Source organism: Acinonyx jubatus, chromosome D1 (genome assembly GCF_027475565.1).
Source record: "Acinonyx jubatus isolate Ajub_Pintada_27869175 chromosome D1, VMU_Ajub_asm_v1.0, whole genome shotgun sequence".
Classification (NCBI taxonomy): Eukaryota; Metazoa; Chordata; class Mammalia; order Carnivora; family Felidae; genus Acinonyx; species Acinonyx jubatus.
Genome location: NC_069390.1, coordinates 60303852 through 60320024, shown reverse-complemented (window position 1 = coordinate 60320024; position 16173 = coordinate 60303852). Strand labels below are relative to the sequence as shown.

Sequence of the window (16173 nt, the reverse complement as noted above, 5' to 3'; positions counted from 1 at the left end):
TAAACTTTTTATATGTACAGGAAATGAGAGAAATCACTTAAGGAGGAGTTGAGGTAAAACATCAATACAAATTATAGACTAAAGAGGTGAAAGAAAGGAGAAAGTATAATATTCTTATAAATATGCTGGACCTTATTTGAATCATAATTGCTTTGTAAAGAGTGAGGAAATATATTTTTTTATTTGAAATCCTAACACATGTCAGGGCAAATATGTTAGTATTGAGTACTTAAGTCCCTGGAAACAACGTCCTTTCAGTGAATATGGGATTCAGAGATGGATTTTTAAAAAGCAGTGATAGGGAGTGCCCGGGTGGCTCACTTGGGTAAACGCCCAACTCTTCTTTTCAGCACAGGTCGTGATCTCCCAGTTCATGGGTTTGGGCTCCATGCTGACAGAACAGTCTGCTTAGGATTCTCTCTCTCTCCCTCCCTCTGTCTGTCCCTCTTCCCCCGCCCCACCTCTCTAAATAAATAAACATTAAAAAAAATAAAAAGCAGTGATAGGACGTTTAGGACCAGTTTCAAAGTAAGTTTGAAAAATAACCAGCAATTACAAAATAAATGAATGATTTTAATTGGTAATTTTTACACTAGATTTCTCATTCATATACATATATGCCTATATATGATATGCAATATTTTTAAAACCGATGGAATTAAATAAGATGCCTTCATTTCTCTTTCTTTCTTTTTTTTTTTTTAAAGTAGGCTTCGTGCCCAGCATAGAGCCCAAACTCCTGACCATGAGATCAAGACCAGAATCAAGATCAAGAGTCAGATGCTGAGACAACTGAGCCCCCCACGTGCCCTAAGAGGCCTTTGTTTCATGTATTTCTGTAATTCAGTATTTGATACTAAGTCTCTTAAAAGGAGTTTCACATTCTCTATTGTGTATTTAAAATTGGCTTTTTTCAGGCACCTGGGTGGCTCAGTTAGGTGATCCTATGGTCGTGGGACTCCACACTGAACATGGAGCCTGCCTTGGGGGATTCTCTCTCTGCCCCTTCCCTGCTTGCACACACACTCTCAAAATATAAGTAAACAAAATAAAATAGGCTTTATTGCTATAGTAACTGCACTGTTACACCAAAACACTTTCAAACAAATGCACAATTTGAGGTACAAGCATAAGTAAATTAATTTTCTTCCAAAAAAGTGAGTATAATAGTCATATCTGGATCCAGAAGCTTTCTTAAATTTATACTATTTAAATTGTGTTGACCTTCAGATAATTTTTTAGCTTGTTATAAATGTTGCCTGGCTTGTTTCCTACCTGTTTCAAATAGAATGAGCACGCTCTTTTGTAAATTTGTAAAGATCTTTAAATCTAATTGCTCCCAATCTTTTAAATATTTTTTTTAAGTTTATTTATTTATTTTGAGAGAGACAGAGACAGTACAAGCTGGGGGGAGCAGAGAGAGAGAGAGAGAGAGAGAGAGCGAGAGAGAAGCCCAAGCAAGCTCCACCCTGTCAGCACTGAGCTCTACGTGGGGCTCGAACCCATGAAACCACAAGATCGTGACCTGAGCCAAAACCAAGAATTGGACGCTTAACCTAAACCTGAGCTACCCAGGTGCCCCAGTTGCTCCCAATATCTTTTAAAGATAGGGTTCTGCTCTTCTTACCTCTGAGTTGTGGTGGAAATTAAGTGAAATAATGTATATAAAAGTTTATAATGTGTTTATAAAAATCTGCATTAAAAGCATTATTAATAAAATTTAATAATAGGACAACACATGTTCTAGAGGCTATTCCCTTGAGAAAATCAAATCTCAAGCATAGGTCAGAATTTTAAGAGATTATATAATTCTTCACATTTAAAATTTTAATTCATAATCTCTTACTTTGGCTTGTCTCTCAATCAGAAATACTTTTTTTTTTTTAACATTTATTTATTTTTGAAACAGAGAGAGACAGAGCATGAATGGGGGAAGGTCAGAGAGAGAGGGAGACACAGAATCTGAAACAGGCTCCAGGCTCTGAGCTGTCAGCACAGAACCCAACACGGGGTTCAAACTCACGGACTGTGAGATCATGGCCTGAGCTGAAGTCGGACGCTTAACTGACTGAGCCACCTAGGCGCCCCATCAATCAGAAATACTTTTTATACAGAAATGTATTTTGTGACAGAAGTACTTTGCCCTTTGGTTGTTGTACATTTTGAAAATACAGAGCAAACTTCCTTGACCTTAGCACTTTCCAAGTAGGCATCTTCTCTTTTAAGAATATACTGAGAACTGCCTCCATTTTTAAGAAAATGACTTGTCCTCACATATGTTTAATTGCATTGTAATTTTTAGTTGTGGCATGTATGTGAATGCAAAAAGTAGAACAAAACATCTCATAGCTTTTTGTGGTTCGTGTTTTTCATTTGCAGCCTTCAAGTAAAATTAAGGTGCCTGAGGAGAATTTCTTCAATGTTCCTGCTTTCTTAACTGTTTCGGGACAACTTCACCTAGAAGTGATGTCAGGGTACAGAATTTTCTTTCTCTTTTGCTTTAATAGACTACTGATTATGGGTTGTGTAAGAGTGAAATAATGCTTTTCTTCCCAATGCTAAAACCTAAAAATTGAAATTAGTGTTTATAATTAGTCCACTTGAATTCACCAGAGTACATTTAGATTCCACAATAACCAGGTTTCTTCCAAAAATACAGTAGTCTAGACTTCTGGTTTTAGTGAAAAATATAATACTGGAAAGATGAAGTTGTGATTTTTTTTCTTTCTGCTAATTTTTTTTTTTTTTGCATAAATCTCACAATTTACATGTACTTAATCATGTTTATGAAAGTAAAGGCAGTTTTAGTTCACATCAGAGCCAGGTATTAGCCCCTTTCATTTAAAAAAAACAAAAACAAAAAAAGCAGTACCTGGAACAGATGGAAGAAAAAAATTTTTTAAGTAATTGGCTTAAATATAGAAAATTAACCCACAGAACCATCATGAGCGACATATGACAAATCAGAAAGTCTTGGAAATCAGATCACATGGTCTTGAAAATAACATATACTTTACTTAGATTCTTTTTTCTGATTTATCTTTGAGACAGAAATTGTTATTTGATAAGTCTAATAACCAGATAATTAACAAGACTATCAGAATACTGTGCAGAAAACCTATTATTGTAATAGCCCTGTGAGAGTGTAGGATTTGCAGAGCTGTGTGTGGAAAAGGTCATGTTAGGCATGTCATGGAAAATTCCGTATGCCTTTCAAAGCATAATTTTAAAAAATTAAAGGAGTGCCTGGGTGGCTCGGTCGGTTAAGCGGCCGACTTCGACTCAGGTCATGATCTCGCGGTCCGTGAGTTTGAGCCCCACGTCGGGCTCTGTGCTGACAGCTCAGAGCCTGGAGCCTGTTTCAGATTCTGTGTCTCCCTCTCTCTGACCCTCCCCCGTTCATGCTCTGTCTCTGTCTCAAAAATAAATAAACGTTAAAAAAAATTTTTTTTTAATTAAAATCATGCCTCATACAAATATAAACTGAACATGTATCAAATATTTTATTCAATTCATTAATTACTGAGGGAACAAGTAAAGGAGTAAGACTAGTTCAGAGAGCATTTGAAGAGCTGTGTATTCATAGGCAATTTAAGAAAGGAATTTTAGAATAAGATTACTAGGGTAGTTACAAACTGGTTAATAATGTCCTAGACACCATTTCTTTAATTTGGAATTTTCTCTTCTACCTGACAGAAATGATTTGCAGCTCTACTAGACAAAAATCTACAAGTTAACATGTAAATTTACTTAATCTGGGGTATTTAATTCAATAGTAAATAGAATAATAGAGCAGAGTACTTTCTGATAAGCAATTAAATAACATTTGAATGGGTCTGTGTCCTCATAGTCCATTGAAAGGACACACTGTTTACATTTTGGCCTTACATCCAAGTTTTTTGCATAATCTTTCTTAATTTTTTGGTTTTCTTTTTTTTTTTTTTATCTATAAAGTTAATGGCAAAGTACCTTCCCCTCAGAAATGTCCTAATACGTGAAAGATATAAATTTACCAAGTGTTTGCCATTATAATACCAACTAGTGGATTAAATATGTTCCCTCTTTCTCAGTAACGTGAAAGAAACCATAGAACACAATGTACAGCGAAACCTGACAGAAGATTAAATTGGCAGAAGAGGAGGTTCAGTATTGTTTAATGTGTTTTGAAGTATTTCTAATAAGTCAGTCAAATGTATCTAGTTGAATATGCATAGTTCTAGGACTATTAATATGCAGTACCTCATGTTTCAGATTAATGCCTGATTTAATCTCCAATGAAAAATTGTTACTCTTCCCTCTGCTTTTTCTTTCATTTTATTCAGCAGACTTTCAAATTTTGTTTTGTTTTTGAGAGAGAGAGAGTATGAGTAGGGAGAGATTGGGGGTCAGAGGACCTAAAGCAGGCTCAGTGCTGAGAGCAGTGAGCCTGATGCAGGGCTCAAACTCACAAACCTGATCATGCCCTGAGCTGAAGTCGGATGCTCAACTGACTGAGCACCCAGGCACCCCTATTTAGCAGACTTTCAAAATGGAGTAAATGGTAGTTAAATTTGGAACGTCAACATTTTTCAAAAAAATATCTATGTTGGTTTAGTGGTTTTATGGCTCCATATTAAAGTTTAATTTTGTTGTTGTTTTTAATAAACTTTCTAATTTTGAGCAATTTTTAAATATATAAAAGTTGCACAGATAGTGCAGACTTTTTTATACCTCTTGCCCAGTTTCCCCCATTCTTACTATTGTACATTGCCATGATACAGCCAACAAAACTAAGAACCCAATGTTAATACATTACTGTTAACTGCACTCCAGACTTTATTTGGATTTCATGTTTTCCAGCAGTGCCTTCTTCCAGGATCCAGTTTGTTATGCCTCCCCAGTCTCTTCTAGTCTGTATCAATTCGTCAGTCTTTTTTTCTTTTTCATGACTTGTAGAATGTATCCCAGTCTGGATTTGTCTGATGTTTTTCTCATATTTAAACTGGGGTTATATGGGTTTTTGGAAAGAGTACTATAGAGGTGAAGTGATCTGATATCAGGGGGTATGTGACATCCATGTTAACCTTTATTAATATTAATATTATTAACCTTTATTACTTGGCTAAAATAGTGTCTGTTGGGTTTCTCCCCTGAAAATATACTATTTTTCCCTTTCTTTGTTCTTTGGAAGTAAGTCACCAGGTCTAGCCCACCCTCACTCTAGGGAGGTGGGAGATGGAATTAAGCATCACCTCCTGGAAGGTAGGGTATTTGGAATTCTTCTGTATGGAACATTTGTTACCACTTCCCTCTTAGTGATTTTTGTACTCACTTATATCAGGAGGGACTCATGTATTTATTTTATAGGTTGGGTTATACTCTAGTTCTGTTACGTATTTTGTTGTTCAAACTGTTGTAGTTTTAGCTGTTGGCAACTCATTCACATCAACTCTCATATCCTTTTGACATGCCCCTATCATTTTGTTTTTTGAGTACTTCCTTATTCTCTGGTACTATAAGACACCCCTTATTTATTTATTTATTTATTTATTTATTTATTTATTTATTTAGATCAGTGAACCTACACTGACACATTATTAATACTCTTAAGTTTGTAGTTTACGTTAGGATTCACTTTTGGTGGTGTACATTCTATTGTTTTGGACAAATGTGTAATAATGGCATATATCTGCCATTATAGTATCATTTAGAATAGTTTCACTATCCTAAAAGTCCTCTGTACTCTTCCCTCTCCCTTTTTTTTTGGTGCAAAAAGGTGATTTTATTTTTTTAGATTTTTTAAAAATATAATTTATTGTCAAATTGGCTAACATACAGTGTGTACAGTGTTTTGGCGGTAGATTCCTATGGTTCATTGCTTACATACAACACCCAGTGCCCATCCCAACAAGTGCCCTCTTGAATACCCATCACCCATTTTCCCCTCTCCCCCAACCCCTCATTCGCCCTCGGTTTGTTCTCTATTTAAGAGTCTCTTATGGTTTGCCTTCCTCCCTCTCTGTTTGTAACTATTTTTTTTCTCCTTCCCTTCCCCCATGGTCTTCTGTCAAGTTTCTCAAGTTCCACATATGAGTGAACACATATGATATCTGTCTTTCTCTGACTGACTTATTTCACTTAACATAATACCTTCCAGTTGCTGCAAATGGCATGATTTCATTCTTTCTCATTTTTGCCAAGTAGTATTCCACTGTAGATATAAACCACATCTTCTTTATCCATTCATCAGTTGATAGACATTTAGGCTGTTTCCATAATTTGGCTATTGTTGAAAGCGCTGCTATAAACATTGTGGCATGTGCCCCTGTACATCAGCACTCCCGTATCCTTTGGGTAAATTCCTAGTAGTGCTATTGCTGAGTCGTAGGGTAGTTCTATTTTTAATACTGAAAAAGAAAACCAAAGCGGGAGGCATCACAATCCCAGACTTCAGCCTCTGCTACAAAGCTGTAACATCAAGACAGTATGGTATTGGCACAAAAACAGACACATAGACCAGTGGAATAGAATAGAGAACCCAGAATTGGACCTACAAATGTATGGCCAACTAATCGTTGACAAAGCAGGAAGGAGTATCCAGTGGAAAAAAGACAGTCTCTTTAGCAAACGGTGCTGAGAGAACTGGACAGCAACATGCAGAAGAATGAAACGAGACCACTTTCTTACACCATTCACAAAAAATAAACTCAAAATGGATCAAGGACCTAAATGTGCTCTTCCTATTCATCACTCCCTCCCTCTTAATCCCTGGCAACCACTGTTCTTTTTACTGCCTCCAGAGTTTTGCCTTTTTCAGAATGTCCTATAGTTGGAATCGTAGAGTAAGTAGCCTTTTAAGAGTGGTTTCTTTCACTTAGTGTCGTATACATTCAAGGTTCCTCCAGGTCTGGATAGCTCATTTCTTTTTAGTGCTGAATAATATTCTGTTAATCTGAATGGACCATAGTTTATCCATTCACCTGCCGAGGGATACCTTGGTTGCTCCCAAGTTTTGGCATTTATCCTAGGTTTTTAATTTTCCCTACCCAGACCCAGAACCAGCCATTTCTTCAGAGACTTGGTTCCTTTTACTGGAAAGTGTTATTTTAGAAACCAAGACTCAGTCACTGGGTATCTTGCTGCTCTAGGGGGATTATTGCTTCTACACCCTCAGTAGACACAGCTATAAATACGTTTTTTAAATAAGAGAAAGCTAAGTGTTTTTTATCATATTCTGCCTCTAAATATAACTTATACATGACATATTTATTCTGAGAAAATTAGGAATACTAAATTGCAAAACCTATGTTCAGATATGTCATGTAATAAAAATTTACATTTCTTGTCAGTTAAAGCCAGAATAAGGAAAATATTCAACGTCATGTATTTGAAACAGCTTTTGATTATTATTGGTTTTTTCTTTTCTTTTCTTTTATTTATTTTCTTTTATTTATTTTATTTTATTTTATTTTTATTTATTTTTTAATGTTTTATTGTTTATGTTTTATTGTTTATTTAATGTTTTATTGTTTATGTTTTATTGTTTATTTAATGTTTTATTGTTTTATGTTTTAATTTATTTTATTTATTTTATTTTATTTTTTATTTTATTTATTTTTTAATGTTCTTGAGAGAGAGAGAGAATGTGTGAGCAGGGGAGGGGCAGAGAGAGGGAGACACAGAATCTGAAGCAGGCTACAGGCTCTGAGCTGTCAGCACAGAGCTGGATGTGGGGCTTGAACTCACAGACCACAAGATCATGATCTGAGCCAGGCACCCCTGATCATTATTGTTTTTCTTTCTTTGTTGGTTTTGTTTTGCTTTTGCTTTTTGCTTTTGGTGTTTTGTTAACAGGTGTTTTTTCCTTATGATGTATTTTTTTAGTAAGCTATGAAGGCAAGCATATTTCAGGATAAAACATGTTTTCCTCTTGAACATTGCTGTTGGAAATATAAATTGGTAGAGCCTCTCTATAGAAATACCTTTTACCAAGGATTTCATGTCTAGGAATTTTTCTTAAGAGAATGATCTTACAACTTTGTAAAGATGTATAAACAGAAATGCTGAAAGCAACTTTATTTACTCTAGGGAAAATTACTAATAATCTAAATATCCATTTAGGAAGCTTGATTAACCCTCACTGTACCAAGAAAATAGTCATCACCTTTTACCATCTGGGGATAGTTCACCTTATTTTTAATAAATATTTTTAAGCCATCTTCTGAATAATTTTCAGAAGCAAAAATAAAGAAATAGTGAAAATCAACTTTATTAGAATTTTAATAAGAATTTAAACATAGCAAACCCAAAATTTTACAGACTGATTTATTGAGAGATAACTTGCTTACCATAAAATTTATCAATTTAAAGGATACAATTCAATGGGTTTTAGTGTATTTTCACAGTTCAAATATCACCATAATCTAATTTAAGAATATTTTTGTCATCCAAAAAGAAACTTTTTCCCATTAGCACTTACCCTCTATCCTCCCTCCCACTCTGTGCAACCACTTGTCTACTTTATGTGTCTGTGCATTTGCCCATTCTGGATATTTCATACAAATGAAATACATAGTATATCATATTTTGTTCCACTTTGCCTAATATTTTCAATGTCTGTACACATTGCAGCATGTAGTAGTATTTCATTTGATTTTATTGCCAAATAACATATATGAGTATACTATAGTTGTTTATACATTCAGCAGGTAATAATGGGCATTTGGGTTATTTCTACTTTTTGGCTATTATTAGTAAGAGCGAATATAGTGATAGCGAATAGTGAATATTTGAGTGCAAATATTTGTGTGACCATTTCTCTTGATAGCTACTTAGAAATGGAACCTGTGTGTCACATGGTAGGAACTGTGAGGAACTGCTAGGCTGTTTTCCACAGTGCCTGCATTACATTCTTGTCAACACGTACTGTATGTCTTTTTTATTGTGCCAAATGGCATCTTATTATGGTTTTGATTTTCATTTCCCTAATGACTACTGATGGTGAGTGTGCCTGTTGGCCATTTGGGTATCTTCTGTGGAAGAATGTCTGTTTAAGTCTTTGGTTCTTTTTTCTTTGGTTTGGTTGTCTTTTATTATTTAGTTGTGAGAGTTCTTTATATACTCTGGATATAAGTCCCTTATCAGATATATGATTTACAAATTTTTTTTTTCCGATTCCTGGGGTTGTTTTTCATTGTCTTGATGATGGTAGCAAACCTCAATTTTTATTCCCACTTTTCTGGGTTTTAAAAATACCCCATCTAGACACAGCACTTTGAATGTAGCTATTTATTGACTGCCATGGCATGAACCAGAAATATATCTATATTTAATATAGATTCTCGATTTCAAATACTTCTTCAATAATGTCTAGCTTATTATTACTTCTGGTTCTTGCACTCTCATCATCAAAAAGTAATACTTTTGAAAACAGGATAGCTCATAATCTTGTTGAAGAAAGTGTGGCCATCTATTTTGATCCATAATTGCAAAATATTTTTATTTTTAGATTCGTAAACACCAATTATCAAATCACTTAACTTCTTTTATTTGTACACGATATTATTTCCTCCAAACACCTTTGTATACATCCTTGCCTTCAGCCTTTGTTCATTTATTAACCATATCAAGTAAATTCTTATGCACAAATGATGAAACAATATTGTTGCATACCCTTTCAGCAGAATGGTATGATCCAAGTTCTTGTTGCATGTCATTGCATGATGAAGTCGGAACTGTAGAATAACTAATTGGATAAAAATATCATGTTTCCTTTTTGCCCTTAAAAATGTATTGTTCCCTTATCAGTTCTTGGGTTTGAGAAAATTCATTTAGGATATCGTTATCTGTGTAGGCTCATTGTCTGAGATTTCACTTATATACAACCAATTTTACCATTATTACTAGAGACTAGCTTGTTACTATCTGTCTCTTTGCATTCATTTCCTGGCTTGCCTAATATTTATGAAGCATCTTTATCACTTTTCTTCTCTTTGTCATTGTGAGTGAAGAATAAAAGATCTCAATTCTCAACTGTGTTCTCTGAAAACTACAAAAAGACTTTAACAATACTGTCTCCAGGCTTTTCTTACAGATGACACAATTCTGTATGTACTGCGGTAAGAAAACTGAGGATGATATAATGGTGCTGATTTATCTCATTCTGTATCTTCCTCTTATCCACTATGTGTCTGTCATAGGCACCCACCATTCTTCTATTTTCAATATTTTACTCTTTTTTAACCTAATTAGGAGTAATTGATGAGTAATGATGAAATAATTTATAGGATGATGAAATAGCAAAATGTTTTAAATATATAGGGAAAATAAGATCACTTAACCCTATATGTATCTTAGGTTCATGAAAGGATTCAGTTAGTTTTATTCTGTTTGAACAAAGTAGTACAAATTTCTCTGTCTTTTGGATGACATCTGTAGTGGCTTGAATTAATGTACCCCAAAAAAATCCCTTGAATACAGCCTGATTTGGAAAAAAGATCTTTGCTGATAGAATCAAATTAAAATAGTGGATTAGGGTGGGCCTAAATTCACTGACTCTTATCTTTCAAAAGAAATAAGGGTGTTTGAATTCAGAGACATGGAGGAGATAGTCATGGAGGGAAGAAGACCATGTGAAGACAGAAGCAGAGATAGGAGTGATGCTGAGGAATGCATACTAAAGATTGCTGAGAGGCACCAGAAACTAGGAACGTTCCTCCTTAGAACCTTACAAGGAGCATGGCTCTGCCAACGCTTCGATTTCAGATTTCTAGCATTTATAACTGTGAGAGAATAAATGTGTATGCTTTTACGCCTAGCATTTTGTGGTAATTTGTTATGACCACCTTAGGAAACTAAAATAACTTTTAAGAAAGTATAAATCATGAAGTGCTAATTTAAGAAATAGTTAAAACAGCTGAACAACAGACTCCTAGCTGTAGAGAACAAACTGATGGTTACCAGAGGGGTGGTGGGTGGGAGGGTGGGTGAAATAGGGGATGGGGATTAAGAGTACACTTATCTTGATGAGCACTGAGTAATGGATGGAACTGTTGAATCACGATATTGTACACCTGAAACTAATATAACATTGTATGTTAACTCTACTGGAATTAAAATTTTCTTTAAAAATTCTTCTTCCTCTTTCCGGGCGCCTGGGCGGCTCAGTCGGTTAAGCGTCCAACTTCGGCTCAGGTCATGATCTCACAGTTCGTGGGTTTGAGCCCCGTGTCGGGCTCTGAGCCTGGAGCCTGCTTCAAATTCTGTGTCTCCCTCTCTCTCTGCCCCTCCCCAGCTCGAACTCTGTCTCTCTCTCTCTCAAAAATAAACATTTAAAAAAAAAAATTAAAAAAACTTACTCTTTCAAAATAACAACACATTGCTCAACAAAGAAACTTAAAAATTAAAACTGGATATAATGGACCTTGGCAATGAACTGAGGGTAAAATTAACTATGAATCATCCAAACAATGGATTACTGTACAGCTTTTAAAACTGATGATAAAGCTTTACACCATGTTGTTAAAAGGGGGAAAATGGTTATGAAACAGAAAGTAGAATGTGATTCCAGGTATTTATAATGTGTATGCATGTGTATGCAGGAAAAATATACATCAGTGTTCAACTAATAAGCAGTGGCCATCTCTGCTAATTTTTATTTTCTTCTTTAAGTTTGTCTTTTATTCAGATCCAAAAAACTAGTATTTATTACTTTTTTAATGAGAAAAAATCAGTTGTTTCTATTGTGGGGACAAGGAGGTATCAGCTTACACTTCAAGTTGATTTTATTCTAGTTTGATTGTTTGCTTTGTGATTGGTATGAGCAATCTTAAACTCACTCCCGTGGGTCATCTCATCAGTTCACATGCTGAGCTCACAAGCCATGAAACATTCATATTCAGGATGTACTCATCCTGTTAAGTGGCTGTGGTAAGGATGTCAACATGTGAACCTGAGTTACAGAGGTATCCTTTATGATTGAGTGTGAAACTGTCTTCCCATCCCATATAACTTTCTCATTCCTCATCCACTTGATGCTTAGATGACTATCTGAACTTTGTTAATTTATACTTCTTTGATTTTCAAGAGTTTTTTGATTATAGCTATTATTCATTCTATATGTTTTTGCACATGCCTGTTTCTAATGCCCCTCCCTGTAGCAGTAGACTGCTTTTTTTCCATATCTCATTTCTCCACAGCTCAACTGAAGGCAGACTTTCTCCTTGAGTCCTTCCCTGCTTTTCTCAAATATTATTTTTCTCTTTTTTCTTACAGTACTCACCTATCTCATGTCCTAAAGGAAAAAAGTTCCTCTTAACATTTAGCCAGTTTTTAGTTCTTTTCATGTCTACCTCAGATTATAAACATCCTAAATATTTATGTCTACTAAAATTAGTAGATATTTAGTAAGTATTGGTAAATTGAATTCTCATTCTTCCAAATTTGTCTGTATAGTTTCTGCTATAAAATCAAGCCCACACCAGAGTTAAATATATATTAATCACTTCTTTTACTCTATTTCATGGAAAAGATATCACCATGGAACTTTGAGATCTTTAATTACCTAATTTCATGAATAATGAAATAGGAATAATGAATAATGATGGTTCTTTATGCTGTTCTCTTGATATGATAATGGGACCTTAAAGCAAAGAGATTTCTTTTTAGTGTATTATGTATGTTAAAAATTAACTATTTTGGGGTGCCTGGATGGCTCAGTCAGTTAAGTGTCCGACTCTTAATTTTGGCTTAGGTCATGATCTCACTATTTGTGAGATCAAGCGCCATGTCAGGGTCTGACAGTGCAGAGCCTGCTTGGGAGTCCCCCTCTCTCTCTCTTTCTCTCTCTGTCCTTCTCCCCTGCTTGCATTCTCTCTCTCTCTCTCTCTCTCTCTCTCAAAAATAAATAAATACACTTTAAAAAGGAAAAAAATAAATTTTGGTAGAAATATGAATTTGCAGACTATTTGTATAAAAGACTCAGGAACTTCATTGTCTCCTTACCAATGTCTTCATTTGTACAGTATAGCTAGCGGATGAGCATTTCAGGCAAATTGAGCAGTAAGTGCAGAGGCTTTTCATTTTTAGTAGGAATATTTAGTTTGTCTGGGTGCAGTACAGAGATTGTGAATATTTGGGTTAACCAGGGGTTGGGTATTGCCAAATGAGATTGATGGAAGTAGATAGGTACGGAAGGTCATGATCAAGAAGGAGTGAGGAAGTCGGGGTGGTGGGTGATGATGGAAAAAGTGGTGTATTTAAAGAATTGGAGGTCTCAATGAAGAATCATTGGTATGGAAGTGCTAGGTAGGGTTAAAATCTGCACAATTATGAGGTAATGGTCAAAGAATGGTGTTGTGAAATTCATATCTCCAATGTGAAATCTCTGCTCGGTTCCCACCTGTGAAATGCCAGTTGTCTTCTCCAGTTGGCTATTGTTTAACCATCTCAACATGTTCAAAACTAAATCCATCATCTTATTCCCTGAGTCTGTTTTTTCCTTCTGAATTCCCAATGCCAGGAAATGGTACTACCTTCTTTCCAGCTTGTGTTAATCTTTCCAGTAGCTGTGTTAATATCATCCCCAACTTTTCTTTTTCAACACCCATTGCATCTTTTCAGTCATTTGCATCTACTTCGTTTTGCTTCAGCTATCCTAAACTGCTTATAACTGTCTAATCACATCCTGTTTAATATACAGGTGTTTCTGCGCCTTTGTTGTTATTCTGACTGGAATGTCCCCATGCCTTTGTCTAGCTAACCCCTGCCTATCCCATCTAAACTCAGCTTAAAAATGATCTCTCCCAGGGACGCCTGGGTGGCTTAGTGAGTTAAGCATCCGACTTCAGCTCAGGTCATGATCTCATGGTTTGTGGGTTCAAGCCTCGTGACGGGCTCTATGCTGACAGGTTGGAGCCTGGAGCCTGCTTCGAATTCTGTGTCTCCCTGTCTCTCTGTACCTCCCCACTTGCACTCTCTCTCAAAAATAAGTAGATATTAAAAAAATTTTTTTAACTTAAAAAAAAGTCTCTCCCTGGATCCCCACTCCCACCCCCACATCTTACTTGTTTAAGTGTGCTTCTTTTGTACATCCATGTTGCTTTATTCTGTTTTATAACACTGGAATCACTGATTTTTTTCTCTGTTGATTAGACTCTGAGCTTTTGGATTTAGGGACTGTTTAATTTTGTAACATTATTAATACAGAATCAAGACTTTAATACCTGTTGGAAAGGATTTCTGTCAATCCTATTTATAAAAAACTTGTAATTACCTGTTTATATGCTTATCTCCCAATTAGCCCACAAATTCCTCAAACTGTATCATGTTCCTCTTTGTCTTCATAATTTCTTTTGCTATCATTTGCCTGATTCAGAGCTCAAAAATCAATCTCAGCTTGAATGAACATTTGTTGAGAGTCAGCTGTGTACCAAACACTAGTTTAGGTGCTGGGATACAGAGATGAACACAACAGATAGGATCCCAACCTTCATGACCCTGTACAATCGAATGAGCATGATGGGCATTAAGTAAAAAACTCACAGCATGGTAACTGTTATATATACAAAAGACTGTCCTGAGGCAAGAACAGCATATGGCAAGGGAATTTCAACCTTGTCTAGGTCGAATTGAATTTAGAAGTAACCTTATCAGTGGAATGATTACATGAGAGTGCATTGTAAAATGTCATTTATATTTAATGACCCCTGGCTGTTATATTTAGTTTGGATTCTATTGCTTTTCTGTTCTTGGAACAACAGGAATCTAGTTAATACAACTTTAGAGCATTTTTGGTATACAGACTTTTAGTTACCCCAGTACATGTTATCTGTATTTGGTTGTGGAATGTCTTTTGGTACTTTAATGTCTTGTGTAATACACTATCCTTGAATGAATTATATTTAGCCAAATCATGAAAAGCTAGTAAACTGTCTAGCTTTTCTGCCCTGTTCCCTTATCTACTTCCAAATACTTATAATCTTTTATTAAACTTTGTATGAAAAGGTTGTGACTTCGTATCCTATCTGACTTTAGGGCAACAGCCAGGATGAGAGGGATGTGGACATCATGGTCTAAAGAAATGGTTGAAGAATCTGAATAAGTTTAGCATAGGAAAGACAAAAGGGAGACATGATTTAAGATGTTTTCCAATCTATTTGTTGGGCTTTGGTTAGAGCCCTGTGTACAGATGAGTAAATTATTTTTTAAAGAAGAACTTTATTGAGATATAACTAACTTACCATAAAATTCACCCTTTAAAATTTATAATTCAGTAGTTTTTACTATATTTGCAAAATTGTGCAACTGTAATTAGGGCCCAGGGGTGCAGGAGCACATGGCTTTGGAGGTCCCAAACAGACCAGGTTGAGCCCTTTGCTGCTGGCAAAATCCAAAGGCGGAAAGACAGGTGGTGGTGAAACAAGACAGGAATTTATATCAGTGAGGACCATGCTGGGAAAATAGCAGACTAATATCCCAAAGGCTGTCTCCAATGTGCTGAAAATACTGGCAGGTTCATATAAGGAAGATGTGGGACAAAGATTGGTGAGTGTGTGCAGGTGGGCAGTAAAGATCAGGTCGGTCACTGTCTTGGAGTCAGTCATGTGGGGGCTTGCCGAAGTCAGGGCAGTCAGTGCTCAAGGGGGTAGTTTTGGTTCCCATCACAGGATGCTTTGCCCATTGGGTCTTTTGCCTGAGTGAAAAGATAAGCTGGAAAGAACTTCAGTTAGAAAGTATAGTCTGAAGTCAAAATAGAGGCAGTTTAAAGCACAGCTGGGTCCTCTTTCACAGCCATTACCACTATCTAATTTTATATTTTTTATAGTTTCATTACTTATCCATTAGTAGGCACCACCCATTCCTCTTCTCCCCAGCCCCTGGTAACCACTACTGGATTAGAAACAGTGGGAGTGGGGCCCGGCAATCTGTGTCATGACAAACCTATCAGGTGAGGATGATGCTGAGGACTACTGCCCTGGAGAAAGACTCTTCCCTGGTTGATGGCGACATCTGGCTTCCAGCCATTCTGTGGGAAGTGTGAGAGGGCTGACAGTTCCGTATGTAAACTCAATCAGTGAATCTCCATTTCCCCCATCTCCAGCCTCACCAAGGTTCTGTGTGCAGTTCACCTCCTGTCTTCTGCAGCATACTTAACTCTCTATTCTAGGTAATGGTTTCCAGACTTTGACACGTTGG

At 36.0% G+C, this 16173-nt stretch overlaps 1 protein-coding gene across 8 annotated transcripts in view; it reads left to right on the top strand.

Moving 5' to 3' along the window:
- Positions 1-16173, top strand: part of NARS2 (asparaginyl-tRNA synthetase 2, mitochondrial) — a 123724-nt gene that overhangs the window by 54875 nt on the left and 52676 nt on the right. For 6 of the 8 annotated variants that reach the window (XR_008290517.1, XM_027039878.2, XM_053203741.1 and 3 more), the window contains one exon: positions 2380-2474. The exons of the other annotated variants lie outside the window; for them this stretch is intronic. Coding sequence is in view for 5 of the 6 variants with exons in the window: in XM_027039878.2 (XP_026895679.1) it covers positions 2380-2474 (95 nt within the window). In the remaining variant the exon portion in view is untranslated. The remainder of the gene's footprint in view (positions 1-2379; positions 2475-16173) is intronic. 8 annotated transcript variants of the gene reach the window in all.